The sequence below is a fragment of the Pan paniscus genome, chromosome 16 (assembly GCF_029289425.2).
Source record: "Pan paniscus chromosome 16, NHGRI_mPanPan1-v2.0_pri, whole genome shotgun sequence".
Classification (NCBI taxonomy): domain Eukaryota; kingdom Metazoa; phylum Chordata; class Mammalia; order Primates; family Hominidae; genus Pan; species Pan paniscus.
The window spans coordinates 79893011-79915722 of record NC_073265.2 but is presented as its reverse complement, the minus strand read 5'-3'; the positions used below and the strand labels follow the sequence as shown (position 1 = coordinate 79915722).

At 46.3% G+C, this 22712-nt stretch overlaps 2 protein-coding genes across 6 annotated transcripts in view; one reads left to right on the top strand and one right to left on the bottom strand.

Moving 5' to 3' along the window:
• ZNF774 (zinc finger protein 774) overlaps positions 1-16044 on the bottom strand; it is a 33713-nt gene extending 17669 nt beyond the window's left edge. For 3 of the 5 annotated variants that reach the window (XR_008621093.2, XR_008621095.2, XR_008621094.2), the window contains exons 1-4: positions 15690-16044; positions 13329-15106; positions 9153-9259; positions 5792-8389 (exon numbers count right to left, since the gene is read on the bottom strand). Coding sequence is in view for 2 of the 5 variants with exons in the window: in XM_055098523.2 (XP_054954498.1) it covers positions 7149-8389; positions 9153-9259; positions 13329-13432 (1452 nt within the window). In the remaining 3 variants the exon portion in view is untranslated. Of the gene's footprint in view, positions 1-597; positions 8390-9152; positions 9260-13328; positions 15107-15689 lie in introns of those variants that run through there. The other 2 variants (XM_055098523.2, XM_003807722.5) reach the window with 2 other exon arrangements.
• A 2629-nt stretch (positions 16045-18673) lies between these two features.
• Positions 18674-21886, top strand: LOC100980803 (gamma-aminobutyric acid receptor-associated protein-like 3). The gene has a single exon (XM_008959861.5). It carries the CDS (start codon positions 18925-18927, stop codon positions 19276-19278), a length of 354 nt encoding a protein of 117 aa, XP_008958109.1. The 5' UTR covers positions 18674-18924; the 3' UTR covers positions 19279-21886.
• The last annotated feature ends 826 nt before the right edge of the window (positions 21887-22712 follow it).

The following is a 22712-nucleotide window of genomic DNA, read 5'->3' as shown; positions in this document are numbered from 1 at the left end:
GGAGGTGCAGCCATTAAATCCTCATTTTGAGCAATCACCCCAAGTAAGACTGATGCAGGTGGACTTTTGCTCACACTTTGGGAATTACTGTCTTAGAGGACACAGTCCGAGCTCTTACCTCCCAGTTTCCCAAGTCTCTACATCAGCCTTTTAATTTTAGTAGAACTGTTTGTTTTCCTTTTCCAAAAATATTTTCTCATCATTCTTCACCTAGATAATTCTTATGCTTTAAGTCTCTCCATTAAGCTATAAACTCCTCCAAACATTATCATTATTATCATTGTTGTCACTGACATTTATGGAGCAGATACAGTGTACCAGGTAGTTAGTACAAAGAGTTTTACATGGATCATCTCATTAATGCTCGTCCAAACCCATGAAAAAGGTGCTGGGATTAGCATCATTTTACAGATAAGGAAGTAAGGGTCAGAGAGATTATGTAACTTGCCCAAAGTTAAACAGCTCTGGAATGTGGATCTCTTTAACTATCTTACTTGTCTTTGAACCTCTAGGATCTAGGGTAGGACTTTGGTGTGTGGAAGGCACTTGATTAATGTCTGTTGAGCTGCACTGAAAGGAAAAGCCAAGGAGACCAGATGGAAAACAATCCGTTTAGTTCAGATGATGGCAGTGGGGATGGAAAAGAGGAGCTGGAAATAAGACTTGGCATGACAGACTATTACATAGCTGAATCTGGGGCGTGAGGTTAGGGCAGGGAATGAGGAAGGGACAAGGCATTTCCATTTTTTCACTTTGAGCACTTCTGTATTTTCTGGAAATGTTTACAACAAGCACGTGGTGCTTTTATAATTTTTTTAAAGAAGAGAAAGTGTAGAGGCAGCAACTACATGACTAGGCACCAGCAAAATATAGAAAAAAAAGGACAAAAAGAAATCCAAGCTGACCAGCAGGCTTCTGGCAAGGCAATGTAGGAGAATGGGGAATTGAAGGCAGAAAGAGAAATGCCTGGGGGAATGCTTCTGGGGGAGATACTGACTGTAATTTGGAGAGTCTGCGTTTGGGAAGCAGCAGGTCATCCTGGGGAGGTCTCCACCAAGTAGCTAGACTTGTAGGTCTGAAATTCAGGAGAGAGGTTGAGCCAGACCCATGCTCTGAGAAATGATGGTTGAAGTCATAAGCTAAATGTGCAGAGCAAAAAAGAAAGAAGAAAGAAGACCTCAACCAAAGTGTTGACAGGGTCAGACATATCTGAGTGGAAGAAGAAGAGGAGCCAGGCCGGGCGCGGTGGCTCATGCCTAGAATCCCAGCACTTTGGGAGGCCAAGGCGGGCAGATCACCTGAGGCAGGAGTTCAAGACCAGCCTGGTGAAACCCCCATCTCTACCAAAAGTACAAAAATTAGCTGGGCCTGTAGTCCCAGCTACTCTGGAGGCTGAGGCACCAGAATCCCTTGAACCTGGGAGGTGGAGGTTGCAGTGAGCTGGTGAGCCAAGATCCTGCCACTGCACTCCAGCCTGGGCAACAAAGCAAGACTTTGTCTCAAAAACAAAACAAAACAAAACAAAAAAATCCAGAGGAGCCAGGGAAGGTACTTGAAGAGGAGCAGCCAGAAATGTAGGAGAATCATCTCACAACCTCATAGTCACCAATGGAAAAGATAATTTTTTTAAAAAGGCATATGGGCCTGGTGCAGTAGCTCACACCTGTAATCCCAGCGCTTTGGGAGGCCAAGGTGGGAGAGTTGCTTGAGGTCAGGAGTTCAAGACCAGCCTGGGCAACATAGGGGAACCCTGTCTCTAGCAAAGTTATTATTATTATTATTATTATTATTGGAGATGGAGTTTCGCTCTTGTCACCTAGGCTGGAGTGCAATGACACGATCTCAGCTCACTGCAACCTCCGCCTCCCAGGTTCAAGTGATTCTCCTGCCTCAGTCTCCCGAGTAGCTGGGATTACAGGCGCCCACCACCATGCCCGGCTAATTTTTGTACTTTTACTAGAGACGGGGTTTCACCATATTAGCCATGCTGGTCTCAAACTCCTGACCTCAGGTGATCCACTCGCCTTGGCCTCCCAAAGTGCTGGGATTACAAGCATGAGCCACCACACCTGGCCTCTACCAAAAATTTTAAAAGGCTGGGCTTGGTGGCATGTCCCTGTAGTCCTAGCTGTTACTCAGGAGGCTGAGACAGGAGGATTGCTTGAGTCTGGGAGGTTGAGGCTGCAGTGAGCCATGATCACACCACTGCGCTCCAGCCTCAGCAAAAGAATGAGACCCCATCTCTAAAAAATAATAAACATATGTAAATGGCATCAAACAGTAAAGAGTTGTTGAATCAGAAGAAGACTAACAAGAGGCCTTCAGATGTGGAAATTAAGTCTTTTTTTTTTTTTAAGAGACAAGTTCTAGCTCTGTCACGCAATCTGGAGTACGGTGGTATGATCACAGCTCACTGCAGCCTTGAACTCCTGGGCTCAGGCAATCCGCAATCCTCCCACCTCAGCCTCCCAAGTACTTGGGATGACAGGCGCACATCACCATGCCTGGCTAATTTGTTGAAACTATTTTTTGTAGAGACAGGGTCTGGCTATGGTGCCCAGGCTGGTCTTGAACCTCTGGGCTCAAGCAGTCCTCTGGCTTCGGCCTCCCAAAGTGCTGGCATTACAGGTGTGAGCCACCACACTCAGCCCTAAAAGACCTTTGAGGGTCCAGTTGTAGAAGCATGCTAGGGTAAGTGGCCCTATTAAAAAGGCCTAGGCATGATAACCCTGAGAATATCTACATGTGAGTGGAAGTTTGACAAAAGGGGAAGAGAAGGAATGCGATGATAGGGTCTAGGAGGAATTATTTCGAGGTAAAAGAAGGGTTAGGGATCTTATCTTTTTGTTGTGGTGCCTGCCCTGGTGCTTGGTGATAACGACTCGCTGGAGACCTACTGCGTGCTGGGCACTGTGCTAAGCCCTCGACATCGTGGATTGTCTCAAAGCCTTTAGTTTTTTTCTCCGTAATATGACCTACACGCAGCGGCCAAATTGACCTTCTCAAGTGCGGATCGCGCCTCTCCTCTCCTATAAAACCACTAGCTACACCCTTTTCTCCAGACAGTAAGATCCAAACCCTTTAGTTTGGCAGCTAAGAACCTTCTTGGTGTGACCTTCACTCACCTGTCCAGTTTTGTCTCACTCTGCTGCTTTTCTAGCACAATGAGATCCTTGCCCATGAGCATGCACTCATTAATTCATCCAGTAAACACATATTGAGCACCTACCATGTGCCAGGCACTGTTCTAAGTGCTGTGGGAAGAATGGAAACAAGAGAAATGACTCCCACCTTTCGTGGAGTTTACCAAAAACAAATCAATTAATAAGAAATTACCAGACAGGTGTAAGGACTTTGATGAAAAAAGAGGATAATGTGATGGAGGGTGACTAATTTAGATGGGATAGTTAGGGAAAGTCTTCCTAAGGAGATAGGTTTAGGCTGAAACCTGGTTGACAAATAGGAGGCAACACAAAGGACTGGGCGAGGAACATTCTGGGCAGAGGGAACAGTTAGTACCAAGGGTCTAAAGAGCACACAACCTTGGCATGACCAAGGAGCAGAGAACTCAAGAGTGCTGAGGTGAGGCAAGGGAGAGGGAAGGGGACATCACAAGAGGATGGAGGGGGAGGGGACAAAACCACAAGGGCCTCTTAGGCCTGGGTAAGGATTTGGGTCTTCATTCTAAAAGCAATGGAAAGCTGCTGAGAAGTGATGTGATTCGATTTAGGATTTTAAAAGTTCACTCTGGTTTCTGTGAGTGAAACCAGTTTTTTCAGAGCAAAAATCATATCAGGAAGATCAGTTTGGAGGCTGCTACAGGAATTCAGGTAAGAGACTGGTCATTTGGTACTGAAGGGTGGCAGTGAAGATGGACAGATTTGACAGATAGGTTCGAGAGGAATCTGGGAGGTAAAATTAATGGGGCTTGGTGATGACCTCAATTTTGGAGTGAGAAAGAACGGATGTGTGGAGCATGTTCAAGCAGTGAATCATCTAGTCATGAGGTAGAAACAAAAGAAAACTATAGAAAGGGTTACCTCCACTCTCAGCAATAGCATTGAAATATTCCCTGCTCATGGCTGGCGGGGGAGTTGGGGGGGGGGTGGGCAGGAAGACAGGGAGGAGGGAGGGGATTGGCAGGGCCACAAAGCAAATCTCACATTGCCCTTCGAGAGCTCACATTTTACCATAGCCAAACAACATGAAAATCAAAGTGATAGGTGGCCAGGTGAGGTGGCTCTCGCCTGTAATCCCAGCACTTTGGGAGGCCAAGGCAGGTGGATCACCTGAGGTCAGGAGGTCAAGACCCGCCTGGCCAACATGGTGAAACCCCGTCTCTACTTAACATATAAAATTAGCTGGGCATGGTGACATGCATCTGTAATCCCAGCTACTCCGGAGGCTGAGGCAGGAGAATCGCTTGAACCTGGGAGGCAGAGGTTGCAGTGAGCCAAGATCATGCCATTGCACTCCAGCATGGGCAACAGAGCAAGACTTCACCTCAAAAAAAAAACAAAAACAAAAAAAACCTCACATCTTACAATAGCTGAACAACATGAAAAACAAACAAAATGATAGGTGGCCAGGCACGGTGGCTCACACCTGTAATCCCAGCACTTTGGGAGGCTGAGGCAGGCAGATCACCTGAGGTGAGGAGTTCGAGACTAGGTGTGATCTCAGCTCACTGCAGCCTCCATTTCCTGGGTTCAAGTGATTCTCCTGCCTCAGCCTCCGAAATTGGTGGGATTACAGGCACATGCCACCACACCTGGATAATTTTTGTATTTTTAGTATAGGTGGGGTTTTGCCATGTTGGCCAGGCTGGTCTCAAACTCCTGACCTCAGGTGGTCCACCCGCCTCGGCCTCCCAGAATGCTGGGATTACAGGTGTGAGCCACTGCACCCGGCCTGAATCTGCATTTCTAAAAAGTTCCCAGATAATGCTGATGCTACTGGACTGGGCTCACAGTTTGAGAACCACTGCACTGGATTAACTAAAAAAGATTTTCTGGTCAATTATCTAATGATGCTTTCAAAAACTGAGGTAAGGTTATCAGCTGAGTTCTATCCTTCATGAGCCACAGCACTCAGATGGCATTCCATATAATGGAAGAGAATGAAAGAAAAGAAACCTTTAACCCACCACTTTGCTCTCTAAAAAGTGATAACTACCCAGCTCCCTCCTTAACCCCTTGCATTTGCGCTTACTCCTCCACTCCCATTCCACCAGGATCAAGGACCCCAGCACAGGATCTTGCAAAGCTCCCTACAACTTAGACTACACCCTCCATCATTTCCAAATTCAGACTGGTTTAATGGATATAATATGGGTCCTCCAGTCCTGTAGTGTCTCACAGGCACTGTAACAAATCCCAGAGCTGGTCTGTTGTTGCAGAGGAGGACTGCAGGCTGGAAATCTAGTGACTTGCAGCCAAATCTGGCTCTTCTGTTAACTACGTGGCCCATGATGAGTCATGTCATTTAGCATTTTTACGCCCTAATTTTTCAACAGTTTGTTTTTTTTAAATCCATCACTATGAGAGAAAAAGGAATACCTAAAGAAATATTAGCCAAAACTTTCTTGGAAAAAAGACGTTAGCAACAGAATTATAACATAGAGATATTACATTTATAGTTAACCAACAAAGTGTGTGTGTGTGTGTGTATGTGTGTGTGTGTGTATTTTTAGATCCTCACAACAACCTTGTGAGGTAGGTAAAACTTGAGGCTGGGAGAAGATGAAAGTCCGGCCAAATTAAGCGTCAGGGCCAGGACTCAAATACTTTACCTTCTCAATGAAGTCGGTGTTCTTTCCAACACACTGCCGTCCCTCAATTTATTTCAATTGAATGTAGGAATGTACTAGTGCATAACCTGGATGGCCCTAAAAGGATCAGAGAATTATATTAACCTAAAACTAAATGGCCAATGACCCAGCAAATTAGAAAACAAGAGTTGCTTCCTTCAGCTAAATGCCAGGGAGGATCCCTGTAATATCATTTGACATTCTCAGCAATTTTGCTTCCACAATTTTATAGTCCTCTACCAGGTCCCTCTGGCTTGTTCATTGTAGGATATTTTCTCTGTGTCAGATGACAGCAAACCTCCGGTAGATACACTGCCATACACTGCCATTTCAAAGAGCTTCTGAAATTTTTTCAGCCTCCAAGTCACAAGACCGCAAACATCCTCTACGATAATTTGGCCTTGTCATGGCAGTGAGACCTCTGGTGACTAATGCCTGCACAACACTGAACTGGGAGTGCATTTCCATTTTATTCAATTTGTGTATTCCAACCCCAAACCTTCTAGTTCCAATCTAATTTCTTTCACGTTCTGAGTTTGGGGTGGGGGGACTACACTAATAAATTTCTAATTGAGTAATAAGACTGATAAAAGCCACCAATCTTGTACTGAGTGTCTTTTAAGGGCCAGGTATTGCATTAAAGCCTTTATATAAGACCTCAACTATTAATCATTAATAATGATGGGACCATTTAGTTATTGAGCATCTATGTTGTGCCAGGCACTGTACTAGGTGGTGAACATGTGATCTCTAGGCCACATTTTTCTCACTTCTCATTTAGTAACTAGGCATCGACTTTTTAATTTTTTTGGAGACAGAGTCTCTCTCTGTTGCCCAGGCTGGAGTGCAGTGGCGTGATCTCAACTCACTGCAACCTGCACCTTCTGAGTTCAAATGATTCTTCTGCCTCGGCCTCCCGAGTAGCTGGGACTACAGGCACGTGCCACCATGCCCAGCTAATTTTTGCATTTTTAGTAGAGATGAGGTTTCACCATGTTCACCAGGCTGGTCTCAACTCCTGACCTCAAGTGATCCACCCGCCTTGGCCTCCCAAAAGTGCTGGGATTACAGGGGTGAGCCACCACGCCTGGCGGGCATCAACTATTAAACTCACATTTCCCTAAGAGTCAGTCACACACTGAAGGAATGCCTTTTGTATTCGGACCGTTATTTGGACCCTTTAAGTTTATCCTCTCTGTTATAACATAGACAAGAAAGAGGGAGAATAGATCAGGGCCCAAATTGAGCCACTGACGCCCAGGTTTTCTCTATTTGGGGTGCTTGAAGACAGTAGCAATGAAAATGTGCAAGGGAGCAGCAGAACACCAAAGACTACTTCCTAAATCAAATGGGTGTTTTGATGGCATAAAAGATGCGCTTTCTGACGGAAGCTCTTGTTACATTTACTACAGTGGAAAGGTTTTTCTCCTGTATGCGTTCTCTGGTGTGTGAGGAAATGGGAACGCTGATTGAAGGTCTTGCCACACTCAGGACATCGATAGGGCCTGTCTCCTAAGTGGATTCGCTGATGGGTAATAAAGTGGGAGCTCTGACTGAAGCTCTTCCCACACTCTCCACATTTGTAGGGTCTTTCTCCGGTGTGGATTCGTTGGTGCTTAATGAGGGCGGAGCTGTCGGCGAATCCTTTCCCACAGTCTTCGCACTTAAAAGGTCTCTCACCGGTGTGTGTTCTTTGGTGCGTGACCAAATGTGAGCTCTGACTGAAGCTTTTGTGGCAGTCAGGACAACTGAAAGGCCTTTCTCCTGAATGAGTGCTCATGTGAGCTACAAAATGAGAACTATCTCTGAAGCCCTTCCCGCACTCCGGGCATTTGAAGGGCCGTTCTCCCGTGTGGGTTCGTTGGTGCTTAATCAAATCCGAGCTCTGGCTAAAACTGTCCCCACAGTCATTACACCTGTAAGGCTTCACCCCTGTGTGGGTCCTCTGGTGAGTGATGAAATTTGAGCTTCGACTGAAGCTTTTGTGACATTCCAGGCACGCGTAGGGCTTCTCGCCTGTGTGGGTTCTTTGGTGCATTATGAGGTGTGGCTTCCGCCCAAAAGTCTTTCCACACTCTGGGCACTCATAGGGTCTCTCCCCTGTGTGGGTTCTCTGATGTTTGATGAGTGTTGAGCTGTCGCTGAATTTTTTCTCACACCCCTTGCATTGGTAGGGCTTCTCTCCTGTGTGTGTTCTGCGATGGGTGACAAGGTCTGAGCTCTGTTTGAAGCCTTTCCCACACTCAATGCACGTATAGGGCCTCTCACCAGTGTGGGTTCTTAGGTGTCTTATGAGATAGGAACTCTGGTTAAAGCTTTTCCCGCATTCTGCACACATAGGCTTCTCTCCTACATATCCATCCAGGAGCTTGTTTAAATCCCTCTCCTGTGAAAAGGACTCCAGCTGGCCCTCTCCTGGAAGGGTTCCATGTTGCCCTTCTAATTCTAGGCCTTGCTCCCAGTTTCCTCCCCAACTAAGAGTATGAGAAAGATCTTTATTGGTCCTTTCTGAGGATGTTCCACATTGTTCTGCTGTTTCAGAACTGTCCTGATTGAGCTTTGCCACCTGATGCTCACAGTCTGAAAAATTAATGTAAGTAACAGAGAATAAAGTTATCAGTTATCAGGAAGGAATATCAGAAAGCAGTGAAAAAGATTAAAATCCCTGTTTCTGCAGCAGACTGCACTTAATTCAACCGCTCTGTTTTCACTTTGTGAAAAGTTTATTGAGGTTCATTGAGCTGTCAGAACACATGAATTCCTAAACTTTTTAAATTTTAAGATGGCCAGATGAATCTTGATATCCTTCAAGCGGAGACCACATATTGTCAATATTGTGCGGTTTCTTTAGAAGATATTATAGGTTTAGGCCAGGCGTGGTGGCTCACGCCTATAATCTCAGCACTTCGGGAGGCCGAGGCAGGCAGATCACTTGAGGTTGGGAGTTCGAGACCAGCCTGGCCAACGTGGTGAAACTCCATCCCTACTAAAAATATGAAAATTAGCTGGGCGAGGTGGCGGGTGCCTATAGTCCCAGCTACTTGGGAGGCTGAGGCAGGACAATCACTTGAACCCGGGAGGCGGAGGTTGCAGTGAGCAGAGATTGTGTCACTGCACTCCAGGCTGGGAGACAGAGGGAGACTCCATCTCAAAAAAAACATAGGTTAGACAAAAGTGAAATGCTTAATCAAAATGAAGACTTTATTTAGTCAACTACTGACCATTAAGTCAAATTTAAATGTCTGCTAGTAAGAACAAAATTCTAGGGCAGCATTCCAAATTCTTCATCTAAACAAGGCTGAAATGCTAGATTTCCTTCCACTGGGGAGCACTCACATCTCACCTGTGTGGCTTTCCCTCAGGATCTTCCTCGCCTCAAAGTTTTGGAGTGGTAGGACCCATTGCTCTTCTTTCTGCTCCAGCTGGGAGATTACACTAGGCCTGGAAATTCTACACAGGAATGTAAACATAGGATGTGAGTCTGAGCCAATCACACAAGGCCTGTGCAAAATCCAAGCCCTACTCCCTGCCTAGGTATGGAAGAACACCTGGGGAGCTCTAACGTGTATTTGGTGTCATTAAAAAAGTGCAGCCATGGTACAGTGATAAAACACGGTGATTTCCCCAAAATGTTAAGAAAAAAAAGCCCTTTTCCTCCCATAAAGAAAAAAAACCAGACTCAGGTGACAGAAACTCTGAAGTAAATACAATAACCATTTCTGAAGGTACAAAGCTAAAGCTAAATATGGAGAGGATTTTATCAGAAACCAAGCCTCCATGACCTCACCCTTAGAAACAATGAAGGAAGTTAACTATAATGTTGGGCTTTAAAATTTTCCCAGAATGGCAGCAGTCAAAAAAGCCATGAGAAAAAGACAAACACTTGTTAAGTAGCCTGTAAATATACGAAAAATGTTTAACCTCACTATAATCAAAGAAATTCCATTATAACAATGATACACTGAGGCAATATAGTGTAGAGGTAATGAGTGCAAACTCAAGAGTCACACTGCCTGGGTCTGAGTCATCATCCTGCCTCTTACAAGCTGTGTGGCCTTAAGAAAGTTACTTAAACTCTGTGTCTCAATGTCTTCATCAATAAAATAGGGATAAGAGGCCAGGCGCAGTGGCTCACACCTATAATCCCAGAACTTTGGGAGGCCGAGGCAGGCGGATTACGAGGTCAGGAGTTTGAGACCAGCCTGGCCAACATAGTGAAACCCCGTCTCTACTAAAAATTAGCCAGGCATGGTGGCACAGGCCTGTAGTCCCAGTTACTCGGGAGGCTGAGGCAGGAGAATCGCTTGAACCCGGGAGGCAGAGGTTATGGTGAATCGAGGTCACACCACTGCACTCCAGCCTGGACGACAGAGAGAGACTCCATCTCAAAAAAAAAAAAAAAAAAAAAAAATTGGGATAAGAATAAGATCCATTGGCCAGGTGCAGTAGCTCACACCTGTAATCCCAGCACTTTGGGAGTCCAAGGCAGTTGGATCACTTGTGAGGCCAGGAGTTTAAGACCAGCCTGTCCAACATGGAGAAATCCTGTCTCTACTAAAAATACAAAAATTAGCCACGTGTGGTGGTGCACACCTGTAATCCCAGCTACTTGGGAGGCTGAGGCATGGGAATTGCTTGAGCCTGGGAGGCGGACGTTGCAGTGAGCTGAGATTGCACCACTGCATTCCAGCCTGGGCAACACATTGAGACTCCATCTCCAAAAAAAACTTCAATAAATGTTAACTATTATTGCTATTTTTCCAGACTCTTTTTTTGTGTTTTGTGTGTGTGTTTGTTTGTTTTTGAGACAGGCTCTTGCTCTGTCACCCAGGCTGGAGAGCACTGGTACAATCACAGTTAACTGCATCCTCGAGCTCCTGGCTCAAGCGATTCTCTCACCTCAGCCTCCCAAGTAGCTGGGACCAGAGGCACAAGCCCCTACACCTGGTTAATGTAACTTTTTGTAGAGACAGGGTCTCATTATGTTGCCCGGGCTGGTCTGGAACTCCAGAGCTCAAGTGGTCCTCCTGCCTCAGCCTCCCAAAATGCTGGGATTATAGACATGAGCTGCCACACCCAGGCCCAGACTCTTTAAATTATAATACCCACTGTGAAAGGTAGAATATAAAGAAATGCGCACTTTCATATGTTTGTGGGAATAAATCAATTGATTCAATCTTCTTAGAAGGCATTTTACAAAGTATTAAATACCTTAGAAATGTATCTGTTCTTTGACCCACCAATTCTAATTCTGAGAATTCTAAGAAAATGATAAAATTATACTTCAATAAAAAATACTTTTTAAAAAACGAGCTAAAAGATGTTTATCACAACCTGGTGAAAGTTTAGAAATGACCTAAATGTCCTACAACAAAGGAATAATTATATAGCTCACTGCAGCCTCGAACTCCTGTGCTGAAGGGATCCTCCTGCCTCAGCCTCCCAAGTAGCTCAGGCAATTGCTATTTTTATAGGTTAAAAAAAGGTCAGATATATGGTTCAATCTAATGTTTGACTTCATCAACAAAATAATATTGTATTCCATAAAACAAAATACTAGGTGGTTATTTTAAGTGATGTAAAGAAAGATATACTCACAATACAACATGGAAGAAAGAATGTACAGCTGAATATACAGCATAATCCCAATATTATTCTTTTGTGCTTCTTTTAAAATTGTATATATGCTTAGAAAAATGCTGGTAGGATAGTAACTCTTCATTGGTGGGATTAGGGATGATGTTTGTTTTCATTTTGCTTGACTTTTTATTTAATGAGTATACATTACTTGTATAATAGATGAAGGAGGCCAGGCGCAGTGGCTCACACCTCTAATCTCAGCACTTTGGGAGGCCAAGGCCAGCGGATCACTTGAGGTCAGGAGTTCGAGACCAGCCTGGCCAACATGGTGAAACCTTGACTCCACTAAAAATACAAAAATTAGAGCTGGGCCCACTCCTATAATCCCAGCACTTTGGGAGGCCGAAGTGAGCGGATCACTTGAGGTCAGTAGTTTGAGACCAGCCTGACCACATGGAGATAACCCATCTCTACTAAAAATACAAAAAATTATCCAGGAATCGCTTGAACCTAGGAGGCAGAGGTTGTAGTGAGCCGAGATCATGCCATGGCACTCCAGCCTGGGCGACACAGCGAGACTCTGCCACAAAAAAAAAAAAGAAAGAAAGAAGTAAAGCAGGAGGAAGGGTAGCCATGATATTTGAGAAAGAGCATTGGAGGTGTTTTTGGGTTGTTTTTTTTTTTTTTTTTTTTGAGATGGAGTCTTGCTCTGTCACCCAGGATGGAGTGCAGTGGCATGATCTTGGCTCACTGCAAGCTCTGCCTCCCAGTTCACGCTGTTCTCCTGCCTCAGCCTCCCGAGTAGCTGGGACTACAGGTGCCCACCACCATGCCTGGCTAATTTTTTGTATTTTTAGTAAGACGGGGTTTCACCATGTTAGCCAGGATGGTCTTGATCTCCTGACCTTGTGATCTCCCTGCCTTGGCCTCCCAAAGTGCTGGGATTACAGGCATGAGCCACCGTGCCCAGCCTTGTTTTTTGTTGTTGTTTTTTTTTTTTTTTTGAGACAGAGTCTTGCTCTATTGCCCAGGCTGGAGTGCAATGGCATGGTCTCAGCTCACTGCAACCTCCGCCTCCCAGGTTCAAGCAATTCTCCTGCCTCAACCTCCAGAGTAGCTGGGATTACAGGCGCCCGCTATCACACCCAGCTAATTTTTTTATTTTTAGTAGAGACAGGGTTTCATCATGTTGGCCAGGCTGGTCTCGAACTCCTGACCTTATGATCCGCCCACCTCAGCCTACCAAAGTGCTGGGATTACAGGCGTGAGCCACTGCCCCCAGCCTGTTTTTAAGTGACAGAAAAAATTACCTCCTTTTCCACAAAGACCTCAGAAGTCTCAGAAGTTAAGTGGCAGAGGTGAGAGTCCAACCCAGGCTGGAAAAGGGGAATAGTAATACATAAGTCAAAAAGTTATGATGAGATATTAAAAAGACAATAAATAGCAAAGACATTTGCAAACCATAAAATGCATAAGGAAGTAATTGTTTTTCTCCCAAGGAGGCAACAATTAATCTTACAGAGGTCTGGAGCTCTAAGATGCCAATATACCAGAAACTCCTCAGACCTGGGCCCTCTCCAAATATCTAAGTCTCAAATTAAAGGAGAGCAGTGGTCAGACATGGTGGCGCCCATAATCCCAGCACTTTGGAAGGCGGAGGCCAGTGGATTGCTTGAGCTCAGGAGTTTGAGACCAGCCTGGCCAACATAGCAAAATCCTGTCTCTACTAAAAACACAAAAAATTAGCTAGGCATGGTGGCACATGCCTGTGATCCCAGCTACTCAGGAGGTTGAGGTGGGAGAATCGCTTGAGCCCAGGAGGCACAGATTGCAGTGAATCGAGATTGCGCCACTGCACTCCAGCCTGGATGACAGAGCGAGACCCCGTCTCAAAAAAAACAAGATAAATAAATAAAATAAAGGAGAGTAGCATTCTTACCCTTTGAGAGCCCATTCTTCTAACTGTGCTGGGTGGCATTCCTGAAGAGGATTCTCTAAGCAGTGTCCAGGTAACCCACTCTTCCCTGAAGTCCCCAGCCACATTATCAAGGGACATCAGTTCCTAAAGCAAGAGACCTCAATGTGCATCAGTAGCTCCGTAGATATTCTCACCATTGTCTGAAAGCCAAAAAATGGCCACCAGTGTACACAAACAACCCCCCACACCTGACCAGAATGGTCCTGAGGTAAATTCTGTCAACCACAGAGGGGTGCTTTTCTAAGTCTGCTTTTACATACGTCTTCTCCTGGCCAACTTTCCCATTACTAAGAGAGGCCTAGGCCTCCCAAACACATCGACAGAACCCAGTCTTTTAGACACATTGACTTTTTGAGGAACAAATTGTCCACGATGAACAAGGTAAACAAAGGAGAGAGTTGGCAGGTATAATTTGATTTCTGGAAAGCTTTTGATTCTCCCCAACTTCATTTTCCTCAGCAAGCAAGGAAATTGTGGCCTTAACTATACTCATATTAGTTATGGGAACAGCTAACTTCTTGGCTTGCAGATTTGGTGTCAACGTCAAGGGACAGATTATACAGAACCCCAAAGGGAACTGTGTTGGATACCATTCTATTTCAAGATCTTAATGGAGTCAGAAATAAGACTGAAAAAGACATTTTTTTTTAAAAAAAAAGAAGACATGGATAGGTTGTAAAAATAAGTGAAAGTGGGAATAAGCACAAAACCCAACTCTTAGGGGCTGAAACCAATCATTAATATATTAATAAATTGACAGCAATATCATGAAAAACATTACTTTTTGGAGGATAGTCAGAGTGAATTACTGGATGGATCAGTCATTTATTCAACAATTAATATGTTGCCAGGCATAGGAGTCACATAGAAATCAAGATAATGTTTTTTCCCTTAAAAAGTTTCCAATAAACCAGCCTCAGCAACATATTGAGACCTCTTTCTCTACAAAGAACTTTTAAAAATCAGCCAGGCATGGTGGCATGCACTTGTGGTCCCAGCTACTCAGGAGGCTGAAGTGGGAGGATCACTTCAGCCCAGGAGTTCCAGGCTGCAGTGAGCTATGATGGCGCCACTGCACTCCAGCCTAGCAACAGAGTGAGCCCCTGTCTCTCCCTTAAAAAAAAATAAAAAATGCAGCCAGCATGACCACCCACTACAAAGAATATTGCATTTCAAGGGAGGAAGGACCAGACTGGGGTGAAGAAGTTTTACTCTTTCACATCTTTTGTCCCACTACAAATCACCTATTTACTACTGGAACACACACACACACACACACACACACACACACACACACACACTTTTGGGGGAAATATTTTTGTATTTACAGACATTATTATTGGTCATTTATAAAGTATTGAGTTTTTAAGGATCTAAAAACCATCTCTCTGGTTTAAAACTTTAACAAACAACAATAATGTAATTAGAAAGTAAAAATTGTAATAAGAGTTTTCAGTATTGGCCAGGTGCTGTGGCTCATGACTGTAATCCCAGCACTTTGGGAAGACGAGACGGGCGGATCACCTGGGGTCAGGAGTTCGAGATCAGCCTGGCCAACATGGTGAAACCCTGTCTCTACTAAGAATACAAAATTAGCCGGGTGTGGTGGCACACGCCTGTAATCCCAACTACTTGGGAGGCTGAGGCAGGAGAATCGCCTGAACCCGGGAGGTGGAGACTGCAGTGAAAGGAGATAGCGCCATTGCATTCCAGCCTGGGCAACAAGAGCGAAATTCCGTCTAAAAAAAAAAAAAAAAAAAGAGTTTTGAGTATAATTTTTATTTCTACATTCATTACAAAACACAGCTGCAGGGCCCACTTGCTGGAGACAGCGCCACTGAGGAGGGGAGACGTCTTAGCCACGGTTATAGAAACCCTGTTTCCCAGCCCGTCCCTTTCCCCATGCACAGGTGACCTCAAAGGCCCCACAGCGCTGAGGGGCTGTGACTAAGTGCCATTGTGAGAAGCTCCAGTGCGTTCACCGGGTTTATTAATAGGAACATGACTGCACGCGTGGGGCCGAACCCCGTTCTTCTTCTCGGTGCTCGCGCCCTAACCGGGGTGCGGCGGTCAGAGGGTCACAGATCAGCTGAAACCCTGGGACCACCATCGAGAAGCAAGAAAACTGATTAAGAGAATGACTTATCCCGCCGACGGTATAGAGACCACAGCTACGTCTCCCACACCCCAGCAAGACCCGGGGGCTCCCAAAGGCCAGCGCGGGAACCCCGCTGAGAAAACGTCTGGGTGGCGGGCAAGCCCCCTCCACGCCCCTCAGCAGCGCGCCGCTGCCGCCGCGGTCTCCCTCCTTGAATCACTCACCGCCCCAGGGCCCAGCCGGGGATGGAGCAGGAAGTGAGTCCTCCACCGCCGAGCCGCACCCGGCCCGCAACCCCGAGGCGGTGCCTCCCAGAACCCGACCGAGATTCGTGACAGGGCTGTGGGGACACAGGTGGGACTCCGGCTTCGACAGCCAGCGGCCGGAAGGTACCGCCCCCGTCCTCTTGCTATTGGCTTTTCAGTTTCCATGGCTAGAATTTTTCTCTGTCCATAGGCTGACAGAGCTGTCAATTATCGCCTAGCCTTCTGGGAAACGTAGTCCCGAGCAAGACCTCAAAGGACTCGGAGCCGTGGATGTCCAGTTCCAAGCGTTGGAAAGTGCTAAACCCAATTCCCCAGCTACCGGTCCCCCGGAACCGCCTGTTTGGAGCCGAGGGATCTAAATGCTGTATCCTCACTGTGGCATCTGCAGATGTGAATCTCCTGGCCTCACCCACCTACCGCAGAGCAGCCTGGTGCCCACCATGAGGTCTCCCGCGCTCTGGCACTTCGCCCCTCCCCAGCGCAGAGCAGCTCAGCCCTCGGGCCTTTGCGGCCTCTCTTCTGCCCAGTCTTCCACCTCATCCCCGGCGGCCGGAGCCTGCAGGGTGTTTGCGGAGGCCAGGTCCCAGACCAACTCAAACTGGACATTAGAAAGGCCCAGCAGAAGCCCTTAGTAGAAAACAGACATTCCGCATCCTTCCCTTGGCATCAAACTCCCAGGCACATCCCCTTTCCGTCTGGTTGATAGCCAGAGGAGGCGGGCGAGGGCATCAAGTATTCTGGGAAATGTGATATCGGGCTTCAAACTGGGGAGGCTCCTGGGTCTCATGTGAGAGCCAGTGATCACTTTGGGTCGGCCCCTAGCTAAAAAACAACAAAGTCTTTCCTTAAAGTGAAGAAAATGTGCCTGTCTACTCCGTTTGTTGATTCAGTGCAATTTAGAAAAAGAAAAGAACATTTTGTGATGTATTATAAAACGCTTAGAATTACCAGCCATAGAGTTTTTTTTTTTTTTTTTTTTTTTTTAGACGGAGTCTTGCTCTGTCGCCCAGGCTGGAGTGCAGTGGCACGATCTCGGCTCACTGCAAGCTCCGCCTCCCAGGTTCACGCCATTCTCCTGCCTTAGCCTCCCGAGTAGCTGGGACTACAGGCGCCCGCCACCACGCCCGGCTAATTTTTTGTATTTTTAGTAGAGACGGGGTTTCACCATGTTAGCCAGGATGGTCTCCATCTCCTGACCTCGTGATCCGCCCGCCTCGGCTTCCTAAAGTGCTGGGATTACAGGTGTGAGCCACCGTGCCCGGCCCGAGTTAATGTTGAAGATCCCTTTGATGCTAATTCCACCATTCCTTCAACAAAAATAGGGTGCATTTTCCAGTGGATATTTATTGGGAACATTCTATTCTCAAGATCGTCCTGGGGGCAGGGCGTGGTGGCTCACGCCTGTAATCCCAGCACCTTGGGAGGCCGAGGCGGGAGGATCACGAGGTCAGGAGATCGAGACCATCCTGGCTAACATGGTGAAACCCCGTCTCTACTAAATATAGAAAAAATTAGCCGGGCGTGGTGGCGGGCGCCTGTAGTCCCAGCTACTCGGGAGGCTGAGGCAGGAGAATGATGTGAACCCGGGAGGTGGAGCTTGCAGTGAGCCGAGATCGCACCACTGGACTCCATCCTGAGCGACAGAGCAAGACTCCGTCTCAAAAAAGAAAGAAAGAAAGAAAGAAAAAAAAAGATCGTTCTGGGAACTGTGATTACTCGGGAATCATACATAACCATTACCTTCATGAAGTTCACAGGCCAAAAGGGGAAATAAACCATAAAAGGTATCAAAATCCTAAGTAATTTTTTTTTTCATATAGCCAGTGGCATCTTAGTTATTTTGCTACACAATTATAGTCATCTGCAAGGTAACTACATTGCATTTTCAGAAACTCTGTCGACTATGAACAAATGTCTGGTTAGCAGAGGTAGTTAGACGTAGTTAGATTTAGTTAGATGAAATTGAGGAAAATGGAAATCTCAGAGGAGGTCAGTAACAAAGTAACACCCAGGAAACCTAGGGATTGCCAGTCCTCCTGTAACTGGAACAGAGTTCAGGACCTGGAGAACCGAAGGCATCTTCAGACCCCTTGGTAAGTCTTTCTAGCATTTTGCCATTAAGGAGATCATGAAGATTATTCTTCAATCTGGGACTGGAGTGGGGAGATGAATGAAGAGTCACAGAATCTGGCTGGTGGCTATCCCCTGCCGCTCTCTCCAGCTTCTGTTCCTTCTGCCTTACCTTGTTCTCTCGGCGGTTTGTTCACAATGATCAGGTGTGTGGGGAGTAGGGGAAAGGAAGCTTGGTCTCACGACAAGAGCAGTCAGTACAGGAAACCAATCATGTACCCGCAATGGCCACGTGAAGAGAGGATCATGACCTGTTGAGGGGTTGGGTGCTAAAGGGCGTGGCCGAGAGGAGGCGTAGAAGAGCCAGGAAAAACTGTGAAAGGACTTCAAGGAGCATGAAAAGACAGAAAGACTTCAGCAGTTGCTATAACTGAATTTATTTATTTATTTATTTATTTATTTATTTATTTATTTATTTATTTTGAGACAGAGTCTTGCCCTGTCGCCCAGGCTGGAGTGCAATGGCACCATCACAGCTCACTGCAACCTCTGCCTCCTGGCTTCAAGCGATTCTCCTGCCTCAGCCTCCCAAGTAGCTAGGATTACAGGCGTGCACCACCACGCCCGGCTAATTTTTTGTATCTTTAGTAGAGACGGGGGTTTCACCATGTTGGCCAGGCTGGTCTCGAACTCCTGACCTCAGGTGATCCACCCGCCTTGGCCTCCCATAGTGCTGGAACTACAGGCGTGAGCCATCGCACCCTGCCAGAACTGATTTTTTTAAAGAGAGAGTCTATCATTATCTATTGCTATGTAACAAATTACCCCAAAATTTATTGGTTTAAAAAACCAAATATTTGGTTTTTGTGCTCCCAGCTGTTTGGAAAAGCCGCCGGTATTTCTCCACCTGGCTCTCCTCTACCTCCAGGCAGGCGCACCCGAGGTCCCCCTCCCACCCCACCTTCTGCCCTCCCGCACACTTGGACCAGCGCTGTTGACCCGGAAGCGGACATTTCTGCAGCTATTCTAAGCACACGTCGGCGGAGGGAGCGGGACGTGGCCAGCGGTCAGCGGCGAAGGAGGCAGGCCCTGCGCGGGGATCACAGAAGCCCTGTGATTCACCATGAAGTTCCAGTACAAGGAGGTCCATCCCTTTGAGTATCGGAAAAAGGAAGGAGAAAAGATACGGAAGAAATATCCGGACAGGGTCCCCTTGATTGTAGAGAAGGCTCCAAAAGCAAGGGTACCTGATCTGGACAAGAGGAAGTACCTAGTGCCCTCCGACCTTACCGATGGCCAGTTCTACTTTTTAATCCGGAAGAGAATCCACCTGAGACCTGAGGACGCCTTATTCTTCTTTGTCAACAACACTATCCCTCCCACTAGTGCTACCATGGGCCAACTATATGAGGACAGTCATGAGGAAGATGATTTTCTGTATGTGGCCTACAGTAATGAGAGTGTCTATGGGAAATGAGTGGTTGGAAGCCCAGCAGATGGAAGCCCCTGGACTTAGGGGTAGGGGAGGGGTGTGTGTGTGACTTGGGGAAAGAGAGGGCGGCTCCCACCGCGAGGAGACAGAAGGTGAAGACATATAGAAACTTTACACCGCACACACCGTCAACACATTTTCACATGCTCAACTGATATTTTTTGTTGCTTCCTTGGCCCAGGGAGAAAGCATGTCAGGACAGAGCTGTTGGATTGGCTTTGATAGAGGAATGGGGATGATGTAATTTTATGGCATTCCTGAGATTTAATTTTTGTGCAGTTTCATAGAAGGGTCGGTCAGGAGGTGGACAAGTTGGGGTCAGAGATGATGGCAGTCCAGCAGCAACTCCCTGTGCTCCCTTCTCTTTGGGCAGAGATTCTGTTTTTGACAGTTGCACAAGACAGGTAGGGAAAGGGGACTTGTGGTAGTGGGCCATACCTGGGGACGAAAAGAGACCCACTGTAATTGATGCATCGTGGCCCCCGATCTTCCGTGTCCCACACTTCTTTTCTCCCATCCCAGTTGCAATCTCACTCACAAACATCACAGTGCCACCCCAGGGGCGGCAGTAGACACCAACCCAGAAATTTAGACAGGGATCTCTTATCTTTGGAAAATAGGGGTTAGGCATGAGGGTGGTTATGATTAAGAAGATAATTTTGTTGTTAAATAGCATTAAACTGGAATTGACAGAGTGAGTTGAGCATCTCTGTCTAACCTGCTCTTTCTCTCTGGTGCTCCTCATCTCACCCCTACCTTGGAATTTAATAAGCTTCAGGCATTTCCAATTGCAGACTAAAACCACTTCTACCATCTCCTCTAGTATTTTCCATGTATCAGGACAGAGATGTCTTATGTAGGGAAGGGGCAGGTATGAAGTGAGGTAGATTATCTATACCTCTCACTCATTCAGGATTCTCGCTCCCAAGCTGCTGTCCCTTCAGTCTCACACTCACAGGAATGCTATGTGATGGCCAGCTGCTTCCCTTCTTGGTTATCCACTGCAGCTGCTAGTTAGAAAGGTTTGCAGGGATGACTTTTAGTAAATCATGGGGATTTTATTGATTTATTATCACATAGGATTTTGTGGGGTGGGAGTGGGGAGCAGGAATTGCACTCAGACATGACATTTCAATTCATCTCTGCAAATGAAAAGGGTTCTTCCTCTTGGGGGAAATCTGTGTGTCAGTTCTGTCAGCTGCAAGTTCTTGTGTAATGAAGTCAATGCTGTCAGGCCAAGTGAAGGGAAAAGAAAGAGAGATCAGACTGTTACTGTGTCTATGTAGAAAGGAAAGACATAAGAGACTCCATTTTGAAAAAGACCTGTACTTTAAACAATTGCTTTGCTGAGATGTTGTTAATTTGTAGCTTTGCCCCAGCCACTTTGACCCAACCACTTTGACCCAACTTGGAGCTCACAAAAACATGTGTTGTATAAAATCAAGGTTTAAGTGATCCAGGGCTGTGCAGGACGTGCCTTGTTAACAAAATGTTTACAAGCAGTATACTTGGTGAAAGTCATCGCCATTCTCTAGTCTCAATAAGCCATGGGCACAATGTACTGTGGAAAGCTGCAGGGACCTCTGCCCTTGAAAGCGGGGTATTTTCCAAGTTTTCTCCCCATGTGATAGTCTGAAATATGGCCTCGTGGGATGAGAAAGACCTGACTGTCCCCCAGCCCGACACCCGTAAAGGGTCTGTGCTGAGGTGGATTAATAAAAGAGGAAAGCCTCTTGCAGTTGAGATAGAGGAAGGCCACTGTCTCCTGCCTGCCCCTGGGAACTGAATGTCTCAGTATAAAACCCGATTGTACATTTGTTCAGTTCTGAGATAGGAGAAAAACCGCCCTATGGTGGGAGGCGAGATATGTTTGCAGTAATGCTGCCTTGTTATTCTTTACTCCACTGAGATGTTTGGGTGGAGAGAAACATAAATCTGGCCTACGTGCACATCCAGCCATAGTACCTTCCCTTGAACTTAATTATGACATAGAGTCCTTTGCTCACATGTTTTTTGCTGACCTTCTCCTTATTATCACCCTGCTCTCCTACTACATTCCTTTTTGCTGAAATAATGAAAATAATAATCAGTAAAAACTGAGGGAACTCAGAGGCCAGTGCCAGTGCAGGTCCTTGGTGTGTTGAGTGCCGGTCCCCTGGGCCCACTGTTGTTTCTCTATACTTTGTCTCTGTGTCTTATTTGTTTTCTCAGTCTCTTGTCCCACCCGACTAGAAATACCCACAGGTGTGGAGGGGCAGGCCACCCCTTCACCAAGGAAATAAAATAATTGCTTACCTTAAAAAACAAAACAAAACATTTGCCAGGTGCAGTGGCTTATGCCTGTAATCCCAGCACTTTGGGAAGCTGAGGCAGGAGGATTGCTTGAGCCCAGGAGTTCAAGACCAGCCTGGGCAACATGGCAAGGCCTCGTCTCTACTAAAAATAAAAAAATCAGCTGGGTTTGGTGATGCGTACGTGTAGTCTCAGCTACCTGGGAAGCTGAGGTAAGAGGATCACTTGAGCCTGGGGAGATTGAGGCTGCAGTGAGCCAGGATGGCACCACTGCACTCTGGCCTGGAAGACAGAGTGAAACCCTGTCTCAAAAAAAATTATTTTATTTCTGTTGATTAGGAATCTGGAACAGCCTAGGTGAGTATCTCTAATTGAAGGTCTCTCACAAGGTTGCAGTCTAGACACTGGCTGGGACTACAGTTATCTGTAGGATTGACTGGGGCTGGACGATCAGCTTGCTCCCAAGCTCCCTCATGTGACTGTTTCCTCACGTGTAGCTTCTCCTCACAACGTGTCAGCTGGCTTCCCCAGGGTGAGTGATTGAGAGAAAGAAACAGAAGCTGCAATCTAACCTTGGAAGTGATAGACCATCATTTCTGCCATACTCCTTTGGTCACACAGACCAACCCTGGTACAGTGTGGGAGGGGACTACACAAAGGTATGAATACTTGGAGGCAAGGATCACAGTGAGTGTATTAGTCTGGGTTCTCCAGAGAGAAAGAACCAATAGGATATATAGATATAGAGAACGAGGGAAGCCAGTAGTGTGAGTCAGTTTAAGTTCAAAGGCCCAAGAACTTGAGGGGCCGCTGGTGCAAGTCCTGAAGTCTGAAGGCTGAAGAACCTGGAGTTCTGATGTCTAACATCAGGAGAAGGGTGTCCCAGCTCAGAAGAGAGAGAGAGAAAATTCACCTTTCCTCTGCCCTTTTGCACTATCTGGGCCCTCAGCTGAGTGGATGCTACCATCCACCCTGGGTGAGGGCAGATCTTCCTTATCAGTCTACTGATTTAAATGCCAGTCTCTTCCAAACACACTTACAGACATAACTATAAAGCTTTCTCAGCTATCTGGGTATTCCTTAATCTAGTCAAGTTGACACCTGAAACTTTTTTTTAGAGATAGGGT

Excerpts from the sequence above, each read along its gene's own strand:
- LOC100980803 (XM_008959861.5), top strand. The coding sequence starts at position 18,925 with ATGAAGTTCCAGTACAAGGAGGTCCATCCCTTTGAGTATCGGAAAAAG.